General features: G+C 46.8%; 1 protein-coding gene across 3 annotated transcripts in view; it reads right to left on the bottom strand.

Annotated features, from left to right (window-relative positions):
- Window positions 1-8,933, bottom strand: part of LRCH2 (leucine rich repeats and calponin homology domain containing 2) — a 153,120-nt gene extending 144,187 nt beyond the window's left edge. For all 3 annotated transcript variants that reach the window (XM_089657979.1, XM_089657980.1, XM_089657981.1), the window contains exon 1: window positions 8,538-8,933. In XM_089657979.1, coding sequence (XP_089514105.1) covers window positions 8,538-8,862 — 325 coding nt within the window. In that variant the 5' untranslated portion in view covers window positions 8,863-8,933. The remainder of the gene's footprint in view (window positions 1-8,537) is intronic.
- Between the last annotated feature and the right edge of the window lie 5,985 nt (window positions 8,934-14,918).

The raw sequence follows: 14,918 nt of genomic DNA, 5'->3' as shown, positions 1-14,918 counted from the left end.
ATTTTATAGTTATTTCCTATAAGGGACAGACTTTATCATCATCTTAGCACTGCACTTATTTATTATATTATCATTCAACACATGCCTTAAATTTAAAGCAGAATACTCAATTTAAAGAAGAATGCTTCAAGGGCCACACGATCCCTCACCAACATCTCTCTGGCTTCTTTCAAGTGTATGTCTGTGGCTGTCTTGATTGACTGGTGCAGGATGACGTCACTACTGCGCATCCACACCAGTACACCGGCACTGTGTACATCATCTCATAGACCAGGGGTCTCCAAACTTTCTAAAGAAAGAACAAGTTTATTGTCCTTCAGACTTTAGGGGGGCCTGACCGTGGTCAGTAGAATTTTTCCTTGAATCCCTATCTTTGGTATTAGGGGGAAGGAATAGTGCCCCATTGTTGATGTCAGTAGAAGGATGTATGTTCCATTGTTGGTATCAGTGGTCAGAATAGTGTCTTGTATCAGTGGGATGAATAATGCCCCATTGGGGCCGCCTCTTGCCCCAGGGCCACAGTTTGGAGACCACTGCCATAGACGATTGTAAACAAGCAGGTAGGTATTTTTTTTTTTTTGCAAGAGACTTTACATGTCTGCCTGTTTACAATGTTTTATTTTTTGCCTTACTTCCACTTCTGTTTTTGAAAACTTAAATCAGCAGGTTTAGTTTTGCTTTCAGTAAATTGTGGCACGGCTAAGAAGGCGACTTCCTTGAGCTACATATACAATACAAATACAATAAAAATACAATAAACAAATGACGGAAAATATTGGAGCAATTAACCTTGTAGATGTTCTCGACTCATAGCAAGCACGAGACAATTACCTCATAACAACATATGGTACCTTAAGGGCAGACCACCTGCTTTTGTTGTAAATGAAGATAGTACCTTGAACATTCCACCTAAATATATTAAAGAATGGAGGTTCTATAAAGCTCCATGCACAGAAAACACAAATGGGCAATTCTCCAGCTAGATCATGACTGAATGTGAGACACAGTCACAAAACAAGGCTATTGCCCTTTGGCAAAAGGAAGGTATACACTTTTTCATCAAGGAACCAGCAGGAATGACCTAGCAACTTTAAAGTATGTACAGCCACGAGGGCAAGAACAGATAATATTTGAAACAAATGAATACCCTCAGTGGGATGAGGAGGAGGAGAATTTCCTGAATAAGCAGAATGCCTGTGGACACTAAGCAGAGGTACCTTGGGAGTAGAAAGAGACCTGCATATGCATTAAAAAAAATCACAGACTAATTATTAAGTTCCTGAGCTAACAAGGAACCATTTGGTCCTCGTACAAGGAATGTCTGGTAAAGGCAGAATATTCATTTTAATAAGACTTCCTGCTATCTTCATGACAGATCATAAACTAAACTACCTACAATAATAATTACGCTAACACTGATGTGTAAAATAAACAGCATATACAGAATAGATTGATCTTAAAGATGGCTGTTATCTTTACTCAACAAAAACATCAAATGCACAGAAGCAGTAGTTAGGGGAATCACTCCTCACCACTACAGCCCCACTGCAGCCCTATGCACACGCTTGCTTAACAGGTCCCATGTGCTGAGGTGCAAAACCCCCAATGCTTTCCTGTACCCAGCATGCCATGTAGAGCCTCCAATACTCTACTATGCTAAACCACCATGCCTAACTCCCCTTTCACGTGGGCAGACTTCATTGCACCTGCTCAGCAGGGGATCTGTCTGCTGATCCACACCGAGCAGGTAGATGACAAGTCAGTGTCCACTCTGCTTATGCAGAGCGGACACAGACACAGCCCACTCTTCTCTATGGGAGGTCAGAAATAAACCTGTCATTTTACATCTGACTGTCATCCAATGCGCTAGACGGATGGGGAACTTATCCCTCATCTGTTTTTAGCAGATCGGATGCAGACAGGTGTAAATGAACACATATCCATTTACATCCACCGCTCCTTAGAGGGCAATGTCCGCCCATTTCAAAGGGGCCTAAATCCATCAGTCATTTAGGTGTTTCCTTTATTGATCTATGTCAACTTTGACATTTCCTGCATGAAGAACCAAATTCTGTATTAGTTCTTTGTTTGCCTATCACTGGAGTAAACTACTTCAACTCCTTATCAATGTTTGACATTGGAGAGGCACTAAGAAAGACAGCAGACAACAGGACTCTCAGACTAGACTCCAGTAAAGCCTGGTACACACAGGCCAAATGTCGACCGGTGCAACAGAAACCAGCCGATATTCAGCCAGTGAGTACAGCAGCCTGTCTGGCTTTTCTCGAATGGGCATGCTGAAAAAAACCAGCATCCGATCAGTGCTTGCAGCTAGTGTGTTCACGGGGGCCCTGTCAGAACACAATAGCTCAGCAACCTCTCAGATTTGTTTTTTGTTCTTTTAAGTATGTACCAGGCATAAGGTGGTGCTTCACAGAGCAACAGCATAACTTCACAAATTTTAGTTATATGACCAAAATCTTCTAGTTCTTAGAAATGATGTACTACTGATGTGAAATAACTGGAGCGGCTTTAAGGACTCGTTCACACTGGATAAACACCAGTCACCACCAGGACACATACAAAACAACTGCATTCTATGTACCTCATTCACACAGCATTGCAGCCCAGAGGTGCAGTAGTGATGTAGTGTTTTGTGGTACCACGTCACTACAAATAAAAGTTTTTAAAAAAAAGGAAAACTTTGATGTGCTAAAATGCACATTACACCGCTCCCTGACAGAAGCATGCACACTAAACTGGAGCTATTAGCATTATGGCGATGTGAACGAGCCCTAAAACATCATCCTAGATACATAAACTACCCAACGGTCGCAACAAAGCAGAGCTCTCCTTTTCCATAATAAACTATGAAAATGCTGCCTGTGCACGATAAGTTTTAGTTAAAGCTGAGAACTCTCCATACAACATCTCCAAGGGGCCACACATAATATTCAGAATATGTATTCTAGAGAAGACTGTAAACATACATGCTGTAGATGATAGAGATGGATCACATATAACAGATGCCATCACAGACCTTTTACGTATCAATGCCCCCCTCTACTGACTGTTGGGGTCTGCAAGCCATAAAAGCACCAAAGGGCAACATGCTGGACTATAAGCACACCCCAAGTGACAGCAGAAACTGGAGCAGAATGTGTGTGTTATTATTTTGCTGTGCCATTTATTGTTATAACAACACCACAACACATTAACTCAAAACACCTCCAAAGCACGTGTTGCACCACCATGCGTTGGTGGTAGGTTGAGTCAGGAAATAGCGAATGTCAGATTTTTGGTCCTTTCTGGTGAATTACTATCCCATTCATTTGACATACATGTGCCAAAAAATGCATTAACACAACACACCAAGCGAACAGGTCCGAGACCCCAATCACACCATTATGCTTCATTCTGAATGGAACCCCAACACACCTTGTGAATGGATATGTGATGCAGCGTAATGAACAGTAACACACTACCGTGCATTGTGGCAAGTAGCTTAACAGGACAAATTTGGTGCATTTTGGCCCCTTAGGCAGCCTGTTTATATGCATGTCAATGTGTAGCATAATACAGGCACTAACATGAATGGGACCTGGCTGGCCATTATGCACACAGCAATGCATTGTGGTAAGCCAAGCAGAGTGCCCCCGCACCAAGGCTCATGGTTTTCATGGGGCCTTATTAGTGTGTTCTAGTGTCAAGTAAAGACCACAAGAGTTGGATGTATATCACTGAACGGTATCTGCAGCACAACGGGCATTATTTATCTTTAATGACCAGAGGACAGGTTTGCTTTAGGCCCCTTGCACAGGGAGGCATCTAGCTTTATCCCAGCATTTTAGTGCAGCGTCTAGCCCCCTGCCAACATCCTGTCAAAGTCTATGCCAGGCTGTGGCTACATGGAGCTGAATGCTGTACTAAGTGGGCACTGAACACAGAGCTTAGAGGAGAGGACTCTGAGATCCTGACCATACACGGGGCCAGGCTTAGAGGAGAGGACTCGGAGATCCTGACCATACACGGGGCCAGGCTTAGAGGAGAGGACTCTGAGATCCTGACCATACACCCATGCACGGGGCCAGGCTTAGAGGAGAGGACTCGGAGATCCTGACCATACACCCATGCACGGGGCCAGGCTTAGAGGGGAGGACTCTGAGATCCTGACCATACACCCATGCACGGGGCCAGGCTTAGAGGAGAGGACTCGGAGATCCTGACCATACACCCATGCACGGGGCCAGGCTTAGAGGAGAGGACTCGGAGATCCTGACCATACACGGGGCCAGGCTTAGAGGAGAGGACTCTGAGATCCTGACCATACACCCATGCACGGGGCCAGGCTTAGAGGAGAGGACTCGGAGATCCTGACCATACTCGGGGCCAGGATTAGAGGAGAGGACTCTGAGATCCTGACCATACACCCATGCACGGGGCCAGGCTTAGAGGAGAGGACTCGGAGATCCTGACCATACACGGGGCCAGGCTTAGAGGGGAGGACTCTGAGATCCTGACCATACACCCATGCACGGGGCCAGGCTTAGAGGAGAGGACTCGGAGATCCTGACCATACACCCATGCACGGGGCCAGGCTTAGAGGAGAGGACTCGGAGATCCTGACCATACACGGGGCCAGGCTTAGAGGAGAGGACTCTGAGATCCTGACCATACACCCATGCACGGGGCCAGGCTTAGAGGAGAGGACTCGGAGATCCTGACCATACACGGGGCCAGGCTTAGAGGAGGGGACTCTGAGATCCTGACCATACACCCATGCACGGGGCCAGGCTTAGAGGAGAGGACTCGGAGATCCTGACCATACACCCATGCACGGAGCTAGGCTTAGAGGAGAGGACTCTGAGATCCTGACCATACACCCATGCACGGGGCCAGGCTTAGAGGAGAGGACTCGGAGATCCTGACCATACACCCATGCACGGGGCCAGGCTTAGAGGAGAGGACTCGGAGATCCTGACCATACACGGGGCCAGGCTTAGAGGGGAGGACTCTGAGATCCTGACCATACACCCATGCACGGGGCCAGGCTTAGAGGAGAGGACTCGGAGATCCTGACCATACACGGGGCCAGGCTTAGAGGAGGGGACTCTGAGATCCTGACCATACACCCATGCACGGGGCCAGGCTTAGAGGAGAGGACTCGGAGATCCTGACCATACACGGGGCCAGGCTTAGAGGAGAGGACTCTGAGATCCTGACCATACACCCATGCACGGAGCTAGGCTTAGAGGAGAGGACTCTGAGATCCTGACCATACACCCATGCACGGGGCCAGGCTTAGAGGAGAGGACTCTGAGATCCTGACCATACACCCATGCACGGGGCCAGGCTTAGAGGAGAGGACTCGGAGATCCTGACCATACACCCATGCACGGGGCCAGGCTTAGAGGAGAGGACTCGGAGATCCTGACCATACACCCATGCACGGGGCCAGGCTTAGAGGAGAGGACTCTGAGATCCTGACCATACACCCATGCACGGGGCCAGGCTTAGAGGAGAGGACTCGGAGATCCTGACCATACACGGGGCCAGGCTTAGAGGAGGGGACTCTGAGATCCTGACCATACACCCATGCACGGGGCCAGGCTTAGAGGAGAGGACTCGGAGATCCTGACCATACACCCATGCACGGAGCTAGGCTTAGAGGAGAGGACTCTGAGATCCTGACCATACACCCATGCACGGGGCCAGGCTTAGAGGAGAGGACTCGGAGATCCTGACCATACACCCATGCACGGGGCCAGGCTTAGAGGAGAGGACTCGGAGATCCTGACCATACACGGGGCCAGGCTTAGAGGGGAGGACTCTGAGATCCTGACCATACACCCATGCACGGGGCCAGGCTTAGAGGAGAGGACTCGGAGATCCTGACCATACACGGGGCCAGGCTTAGAGGAGAGGACTCGGAGATCCTGACCATACACGGGGCCAGGCTTAGAGGAGAGGACTCTGAGATCCTGACCATACACCCATGCACGGGGCCAGGCTTAGAGGAGAGGACTCGGAGATCCTGACCATACACCCATGCACGGGGCCAGGCTTAGAGGAGAGGACTCGGAGATCCTGACCATACACCCATGCACGGGGCCAGGCTTAGAGGAGAGGACCCTGAGATCCTGACCATACACCCATGCACGGGGCCAGGCCCTCCCCTGGTAGACTGACCAGGTGAGAAGGGTTGTCGGAGGGAAGGCCAGAAGTATATTGGTGTGATGCTGGAGGAAAGATTGGAAAGGTGTTGGCAGGATGTCAGAGGTATGGTTAGAAGGATGCCAGGATGATGTTACAGGGATGTTGGAGGAAGGTAGGATGGGTGCGGGAGGGATGTCAGAAAGGTGTTAGAGGGGTGCTGGGGGTTAAGGGGGTTTGAAAGAAAAGTTGGAAAGTGGTTGGAGGGATGCTTGAGGAACGCAAGAGGAAAGGTTGGAAGAATGTAGGAGGGGTTCTGGAGAGGGTGCTGAAGAGGATGTCAAAGGGATACCGGATGTCAGATGTTAGAGGGGTACTGGAGGAATGTTGGAGGTGTGTGGGAGAAACGTCAGAGGGATGATGGAGGAATGTTGGCAGATATGGCGGAGAAATATCAGGGGGTGGAAGAGATATCATGGAGGGATGAAGAAGTAATGTTGGAGGTATGATGGGAGTTATGATTGAGAGATGTCTGAGCGATAATGGAAAAAAGTGTTGGCGGTATGATTGAAGAATGATGGGAGTTATGGAAAAGGCATGCCAGAAGTTTGATGGAAGGATGATAGGAGTTTGATGGAAGGGTGATAGGAGTTTGATGGAAGGGTGATGAAAGTATGATTGAATGATCATTGCGGGATGACAGAGGGATGATGGGAGTCATGTTGCAGATATGATTGAAGGATGATGGGCGTTATGTTGGTATTACAGAGGATGATGAAGAAAATGATGGAGGGATAGAGGAGATATGTTGGAGGGATGAAGAAGGAATGTTGGAATTATGATGGGAGTTATGAGTGGGGGATGTTTGAGGGATGATGGAAAAATGTTGGTGGTATAATTGGAAAATGATGGGAGTTATGCAAAAGGCATGACAAAAAATTTGATGGAAGGATGATTGAGGTAAGACAGAAGGACAATGGAAAGATGTCTGAGGGATGGCGGAAGGCTTTTGAAGGTACGATTGAAGGATGATAGGAGTTATGACAGAAGGATGGTGGAGGGATGATTGAGGTATGACAAAAGGACGATGGAGCAATGTTGAAGGTATGATTAAAAGGATCTCTTCCTTGTAGATTGTAAGCTCTAATGAGCAGGGCCTTCTGTTTCCTCTTGTACCAAATTGTATTGTAACTGTAATGTCTACCTTCATTTTGTAAAGCGCTGCGCAAACTGTTGGTGCTATATAAATCCTGTTGGAGGTATTACTGAGGATGATGGAGGAATGACAGAAGAATTATGAACGGATGAGGATGTTGATGAAGGGATGACAGAGCGATAATGAAGGGATGGAAGAGATATGTTGGAGTGATGAAGAAGGAATGTTGGAAGTATGATGGGAGTTATGAGTGGGGGATGATTGAGGGATGATGGAAAAATGTTGGTGGTATAATTGGAGGGATGATGATGGAGGGATGACAGAAGGATAACGGAGGGATAACAGATATGTCAGAAGGACGATAATGGAGGAATGACAGAAGGCCAGGGATGACGGAAGAAGGGTGATGGAGGGATGACGGAAGAAGGGTGATGGAGGGATGACGGAAGAAGGGTGATGGAGGGATGACGGAAGAAGGGTGATGGAGGGATGACGGAAGAAGGGTGATGGAGGGATGACGGAAGAAGGGTGAAGGGGGGGGGCAGATGATGGGGGGGGCAGATGATGGGAAGATGAAAGATGATGGGAGGGATGACAGATGATGGGGGGGGGGTGGCATATGAAAGATGATGGAGGGATGACAGGTGAAAGATGATGGGGGGTGACAGGTGAAAGATGATGGGGGGTGACAGGTGAAAGATGATGGGGGGTGACAGGTGAAAGATGATGGGGGGGGGGTGACAGGTGAAAGATGATGGGGGGGGGGGGGGGGTGACAGGTGAAAGATGATGGGGGGGGTGACAGGTGAAAGATGATGGGGGGGGTGACAGGTGAAAGATGATGGGGGGGGTGACAGGTGAAAGATGATGGGGGGGTGACAGGTGATGGGGAGATAAAATATGATGGAGGGATGACAGAGATATGTCAGAAGGATGATGGAGGGATAACAGATGTAAGATGATGGAGGGATGACAGATGATGGGGAAATAAAAGATGATGGGGGGATGACAGAGATATGTCAGAAGGATGATGGAGGGATAACAGATGTAAGATGATGGAGGGATGACAGAAATATGTCAGAAGGATGATGGAGGGATAACAGATGTAAGATGATGGAGGGATGACAGAGATATGTCAGAAGGATGATGGAGGGATAACAGATGTAAGATGATGGAGGGATGGTGTAGGACAATGGTGTGCCCGGATCGTTGGGTGACCATGGCCGCACCTGCTTGTGTAGTATCGGTCAGATCGTAGCCGCTGCCCGGGAAGTCCCTCAGCTTCCTCCCGCTCAGGTTGAGGATCCCGGTGGTGAGCGCCTCCTCCAGGGCCCGGTCCAGGCTCCTCGCCGTGTTCTGGTGAATGGTTCCCGTGCTCCAGTGCGGTCCATGGGGGAAGCTGGGCACCCCCGACATTGCCCCTGGGCACATACTGCCCGCCGTGCCCAGCAGTACCCCCACACCGGGCACCGCTCCTCCCGGGACAGGACCGCCTCCTCCTTGTCCACCGGTGCCCCCCACAACGGCCACCGCCGCCGTCTGACTCGCCGCCATTTCTGCCAGGGAATAGCCCTGCTAGAATGACTCCGTTAGCAAGTGCTTGGCTCTGTGCGCATGCGCTTCCGCCACTGGGAGAGGGGCCGTACCAAGAGCAGGGGAGGAGGGGTAGGCGGGGCGGAAAGCTGCACGGGGGACAAACCAAAACAAAGCTGCAACTCTGAGAGGAGTCAGCCAATGCCGGTGTACGGAGAGGGGAGCTGACCAATCCGCTTTGTACACCCATCGAGGCGCTCCAGGCCTCACACTGAGATGTTAATAAAAGACATTGATACTGAAGGGAGAAGTGGGACTTTCACATATGCCACACAGAATGTAATATTCACTGCTGGTGAATCAATGTCATTAAGTGTGCATGCATTTGGAAGATTCACCTTCAGCGAATGTTTGTTGAATGTCACATTCACAGGTTTGTTCACATCTGAATGCTGTTCTTGCAAACACCATAAACACATAATGGTAATGCCAACCTTTCCCCCTAAGCTACAAAAGCAGCAAAAGTTGACCCTGTTGTAGCATTGTGCAGGCATTACTGCCCACCACATGTAGTCAGTTCTAGTGAATAGGCCGCAGTGCTGTGGGCTTTTAGGAGTTAAAACAGGTGGTGAGGAGATGACATAACACCTCCTCGCCACTTATCAAATGCCCTTTGAAAACAAATCCCTATTTCACTTTGAAAGGCAACATATGTATAAACAAGTATATTAAGCTGCATAACCATTCACTATTGAGGTAGAACTTGATAGAGAATACAAGGGGGTTATAACCCCTGTCAGGATTATTGTTTGCCATCTGTGCCCCATTGGGGAGATTTCCCCTCACTTCCTATCCCATAGCCAAAACAGGAAGTGAGGAAATTCCTGTGTGTCACCAGAACTAGAGTCACCATTGGAAGATTTCCCCTCTACAAGCCCCTCTTCACACCAGTGCATTTTATGTGCATTTTTGGTTTGGTGTGCTAATATAAGTCCTGCATGCTGTATCTGGGATGCTCTTTGATGCGCAAAACACACAATCTATAGAGTTTAATGGTAGTGTGCCTAAAACATGGGAAAAAGCCGCCTACAATGCAACACACCAAAAGCACAGATGTGAACGGGCATTTACTGTTCTGGTCATCACTAAGGGATGACATTTTCTTTTTATGTTCCCTTTCAATGATAATGGTAAACAGGACAAATAGGGTGAATCTCCCTAACAGGGACACAGACAGCAATAACAACCTGACGGGTGTTCTAATCCCTCTCTATGTGTCTCCTTCAGTTATACTTTAACCGATCCCCAACACACTTATACATTGAGCTCTAGAAGTGTTGCAGTGCAGAGTGATTTGAAAGGCAGTGCAGGTCCTAGTTTATTGTAGGTTGGGGTGCATGGACATCCAGCTCCAAGTGAATGAGCTGCCAGACATAACTTGGCTTAACGCACGAGATACTCAGCCAAGGTGAGGACAAGGGGTGGGCAGGAAGGGCAGCTGCCCTGGGCGCAGACAAGCAAGGGGGCAAAGAATAGACACAGAGCAGTACACCTATTCTAAGGCATATATTAACAGTGGTGAGAGGGGGGTGCAATCCTGGGTGGTGGATGACTCTCTCCCAGTACTGCACTCAGTGATCAGCCAAGCTCAGGCTCCCTGCTCATTAAAGAGCTATAAGGTGCTAAATACAGTGAGCAGTTGAGCCGCAGCTTCACCAGACAACCACCCACCTAAAAGCAACCATATAGCCTCTAGGCACATGCCTAGAGATAGGTTACTGTTAGCTATGGATATTAGTGCTGCCTAGGTGGGGGAATGGGTTAATGCTAGGTCTGCCAGTTTCCCTGGCTTTTGCTGAGCCTGCCCTCTTCCCTGTGGCACTCATAAATAGGGAAAAGGCTGGACCCAAGGGAGTCCGGAGTACAGAAGAGAACCATATGGGAACCAGCTTCAAGGGCCACACCAGCATGATGTAAATCAGCAACCACCCACCCGAGGAACCATCAGCAATGGACAATACCTTTTATGGACTTACACCTGCACAGGTATGCCTGGGCAGCCAAAGAAACGTTCATTTCAGGAGTTTTTGAGGTATTTTATTAGCCATGTTGTATTTTTTGTTACTAGGTTTTTCAGCTTTTTTTCACTTTTCCATCAGCTTTTATTTCTTTTTTTATTATTATTATTATTATTATTCATTTATTATTATTTTTTTGTTAGGGTAAGGGGTTAGAGTTAAGGTTAGGGTTTGGGTTAGGGGTTGGGTGTTAGGGTTAGGATTAGTAGTGGGCCGAACACTCCCCTGTTTGGTTCGCAGTCAGACATTCGAACCTAACAAAAGTTCGACTGTGAACTTTGAACAGAAAGGACAATTCACTAAGCAATATCTTACCGCATCAGAGTATGTAGTAAGATGCTGCATGAGTTATATTAAGTCATGCGGTATTTTAGTAGTGAAAACATTCTTTCATGTTTCCGCTATCAGCAGGCTTCCCAGCTGACAGCTGAATGTATAAAGAATTCCCGCATTGCCTGGCAAATAAAATGAAAAAAAAACAAAAATACGTGGTTCCCCCCATCCATTTCATGCCCTTCGAGTCTGCCATGGATTTTGAGGGGAACTCCCACGCCAACAGTTTTTTAAAAATGGCATGGCCCTACAAATCCATGGGGACAAGGGCTTCTTCCCCACAACCATGGCCAGTGATTGTGGTGGTCTGCATGCGGGGGGCTTATCAGAATCTGGAAGCCACCTTTAACAAGGGGCTCTCAGATCCTATGTCTCCTATAGAAATGAGTATGGGGTACATGGTACTGCTAATCATTCACACAAAAAAAAGCATCGTGTAAAAAATGACAGTAGACTGTCTTTGGCAAGTCCTTTATTAAAAAAAAATTAAAACAAAAAGTCCCACAAAGCAGGTCCAACGTCAATCGCGATGCCCACTGCCACCGCCTACCCGAAAAAAAAAATGCTCCGCTCTCGACTCTGGCTCTCGTCGTCTTAAATACTGTGATGATGTCACAAGAGGGCGGGGTCACCCCCGTCCCCTTTTGACATCATCCGGTGCATTGCTTTAGCCAATCACAATGCACTGTCAGGGTGCAGTGAATTGTGGGGCGCGGCGGGCGAACAGCCTACCGAACTCCCTTACCATTCATGTGTTCGCTGAGCACATGAACAACAGATGTTCGGGTCGAACTTATATTCAACTGGAACATCATGCCTAACACTAGTTAGCATTAGGGTTAGGGGTTAATGTGCAAAAACAAGCAAAAACACGCAAATCGCATGTTTCCACTTATTTCTATGAAATTAATAACACTCAAAAACTCCCAAATCTGCCCAATTTGAGGGCCAAAAAAAGCTCCAAAACCTGTTTGAGCTTCAGGCATTTGACTTCAGGCAACTTGGAGTGGAGATGTGAACCATCTCCATTAAGAGTTCGAACTACAAATCACTCAGGTGTGAATGGGGCCTAAAGCAAAACTAAACTCATCAACTGAATAGTTAAAAAAAAAGCAGTTACATTTGCAGCATGCCAGGAATGCTAACTGTCACATTTGCTTGTGTTCTCAACCAAACTGTCAAACCATCAAATGGCTGGAGTCATAACTGATCACATGAGGTGAAAATAGCAGCTTCCTTGGCTGAAAAGGATAGGAGGGTTTCATTCCGCTTTAACGGTAAGATCAGTTAGTCTTCACACTTTAAATGGCACAAGACACAGACAAATGTTCCATGTTCTATATGAATTCATCTGGATTAATCCATGAAAACATGTAAGGTTTCTTCCACAGGTCAATGGGGCTGTACTGCAACCATGAGCCAAACACGTGGCTAGTAGTGGTATAGCATTAGTTCTATAAAGAATATTTTGTTAGGCAGAATAATCACTCATGAAGAAACCAAAATGTGTACTGAAAATTTGCATCTTTTAAGGTCAGTTCATTTCAGGATTCGCACAGGAACGTGCTCGTATTCCTGTGATATTCCTGTGTGATTTGAGTGAATTTATTTATTTGATATTTGTTATACTTATAGTATTGAAATTGACATAATAATACATTAGTAATCAATTTTGCAACAACACTTTTACAATATTAATGCAGATAATTCATGATAGTGTTTTGTAAATGTTCATTATAATTGAAGAATTATTAGTTTAGAACTGCTTTACCGATTAATTTACAGTCAGCATGACTATGTGATTTCTTACTTTCCTAACTTGTTGGATTTCCTATTTTTTTTAATTATGTATTTGTTAACTATTCTTTATTCTATGTCTTATTCATTATGCATTTACACATATATTGTTTTTAATTTCCATATGTATATCAAACTAGGTGTTCATTAATCAATCTGACAGCACTCCATTCTTTTGGTATATCAGATAATTTAGGTGTCAAGCTAATTATGTGAACTAAGTGAACTAAGTGTCACATTGATGTTGCGGGCCACACGGCGCTAATCAAACTCCTGGCTGAACCGATCCTATTTAAACCTACTTGTTAGCCATAGGGGCAGGTTTTGACAAAGGAGGATTGTTCCTTTGAAATGCATTACCGCCCCCCCATGTACCGCCCACACTCTCTAACAGCAAGTAGGGGTTGCCACAAGGAAATAGCAGTGGGGGACGCCAGACATTGGTGGCTTTTTGAAAGCTGTCAAATCAGGTTCTCTTCATGCTTGGGAAGCAGAAGCTGCCAATGCACACTAACAGGTTTGCAGTGTCCTCATTCAATCCTTATGCTGAATGTCAAGAATCCTACATGATAGTATGCTATTTTATTGTTCAATAAATAAATTTTATTATGCTAATGAGGATCCAGAAGTACTAATCTTTTGTCGTTTGAGCTCGTTGTATCTCCCTGGGTCTTCTTTGTAAGTTGCAGGATCCTTGTTGCATGGCCATTAATTTTCATTTGAATCCTCTTGGTATCTCGGACTGAGGTCATTGAAATCTGGAACTTGTAGTGCGCTGAACTGGTTTGTGAAATCTATTATAATTTCTTCTCCCAGTGGAGCTGAGTACTATTCACCAATTTTAGCAATCAACATTGGCTCTAATGGCCCCATCCCTGATGAATTGGAAGTCTTACAGACAAATAGTGAGGGAAGGTGATGAACCAGTGAATGCCTTTACTAAGACTTTTTTAACGTTGCATAGTACAGCTCTAAACATAAGAAACAATAGGAAAAAGTTTGAGCCCCTGCAAAAACTAGCTGGCTTGGCATGTTTTAACATGTAGGCCCATAGCTGGAGATATTCCAAACAACCACATGTAGCACACTGAATCACACATGTCCGTTGCATGTTAACTGTCAAAAATCCAGCTGATATTTCTTGAAATCTTCCCCTTAGTATATATTGCATTAACACAACACATTACAGTGCACTAAGGTATGTTGAAATAAAGTAGTACTAAAGCCCATGGTCAGATCTAGGGGGGTGCTGGGGTGAGCTATGCCTTCCAGATTTTAGTTGTCCCCCCCAAACTAACTGCCTCCCCTCCACCCCAAACACTCTGCGTGCCCGCTGAACCAAACTGCAGACAGCTTCCCTTTCCTTGCAGCTTTGTAAATGTACAAGTAAATGTACTGCCCAGCTAAATCGATGATCTGGTCAGCATGGGGGCCAGTGGGGTGGTGAAGACTGCATGTACCACTCCCCTATGCTCCCCTGGAGGAGGAGCTCTGCTGCCTGTACCCACGCTGTGTGCAGTGCAGGGATGGGAGAAGGAGCTCTGCTGAGTGCCCTGCCCAGATGACCCCTGTCGCCTGCTGTGCCAGCAGTGACCCCTGTCCTCTACCGTGCCACCAGTGACCCCTTTCATCTGCCCTGCTAGCAGTGACCCCTATCCTCAGCTTTATTGTCTCCCCTTTTCACTGTCCTACAAACTAATGGCCTCTGTACACTGCTCTACATAATGCTGACCCTATCCTTTTGCCCTGCTGAACCCTAATACACTGCCCTGTTGATCTTCCATCCTCTGTCCCCCTGAAATTTTTTACTGAACCACCAGATCAGACAGGCTAGATCCAGCCCTGCTAAAGCCTCCCTTTAACACTTAA

Source organism: Staurois parvus, unplaced genomic scaffold (assembly GCF_062004578.1).
Source record: "Staurois parvus isolate SC_StPar_1 unplaced genomic scaffold, SC_StPar_1.0 ptg001045l, whole genome shotgun sequence".
NCBI classification, from domain to species: Eukaryota; Metazoa; Chordata; class Amphibia; order Anura; family Ranidae; genus Staurois; species Staurois parvus.
Note: the sequence above shows the minus strand (reverse complement) of the source record. Positions and strands in the feature narration are given on the sequence as shown.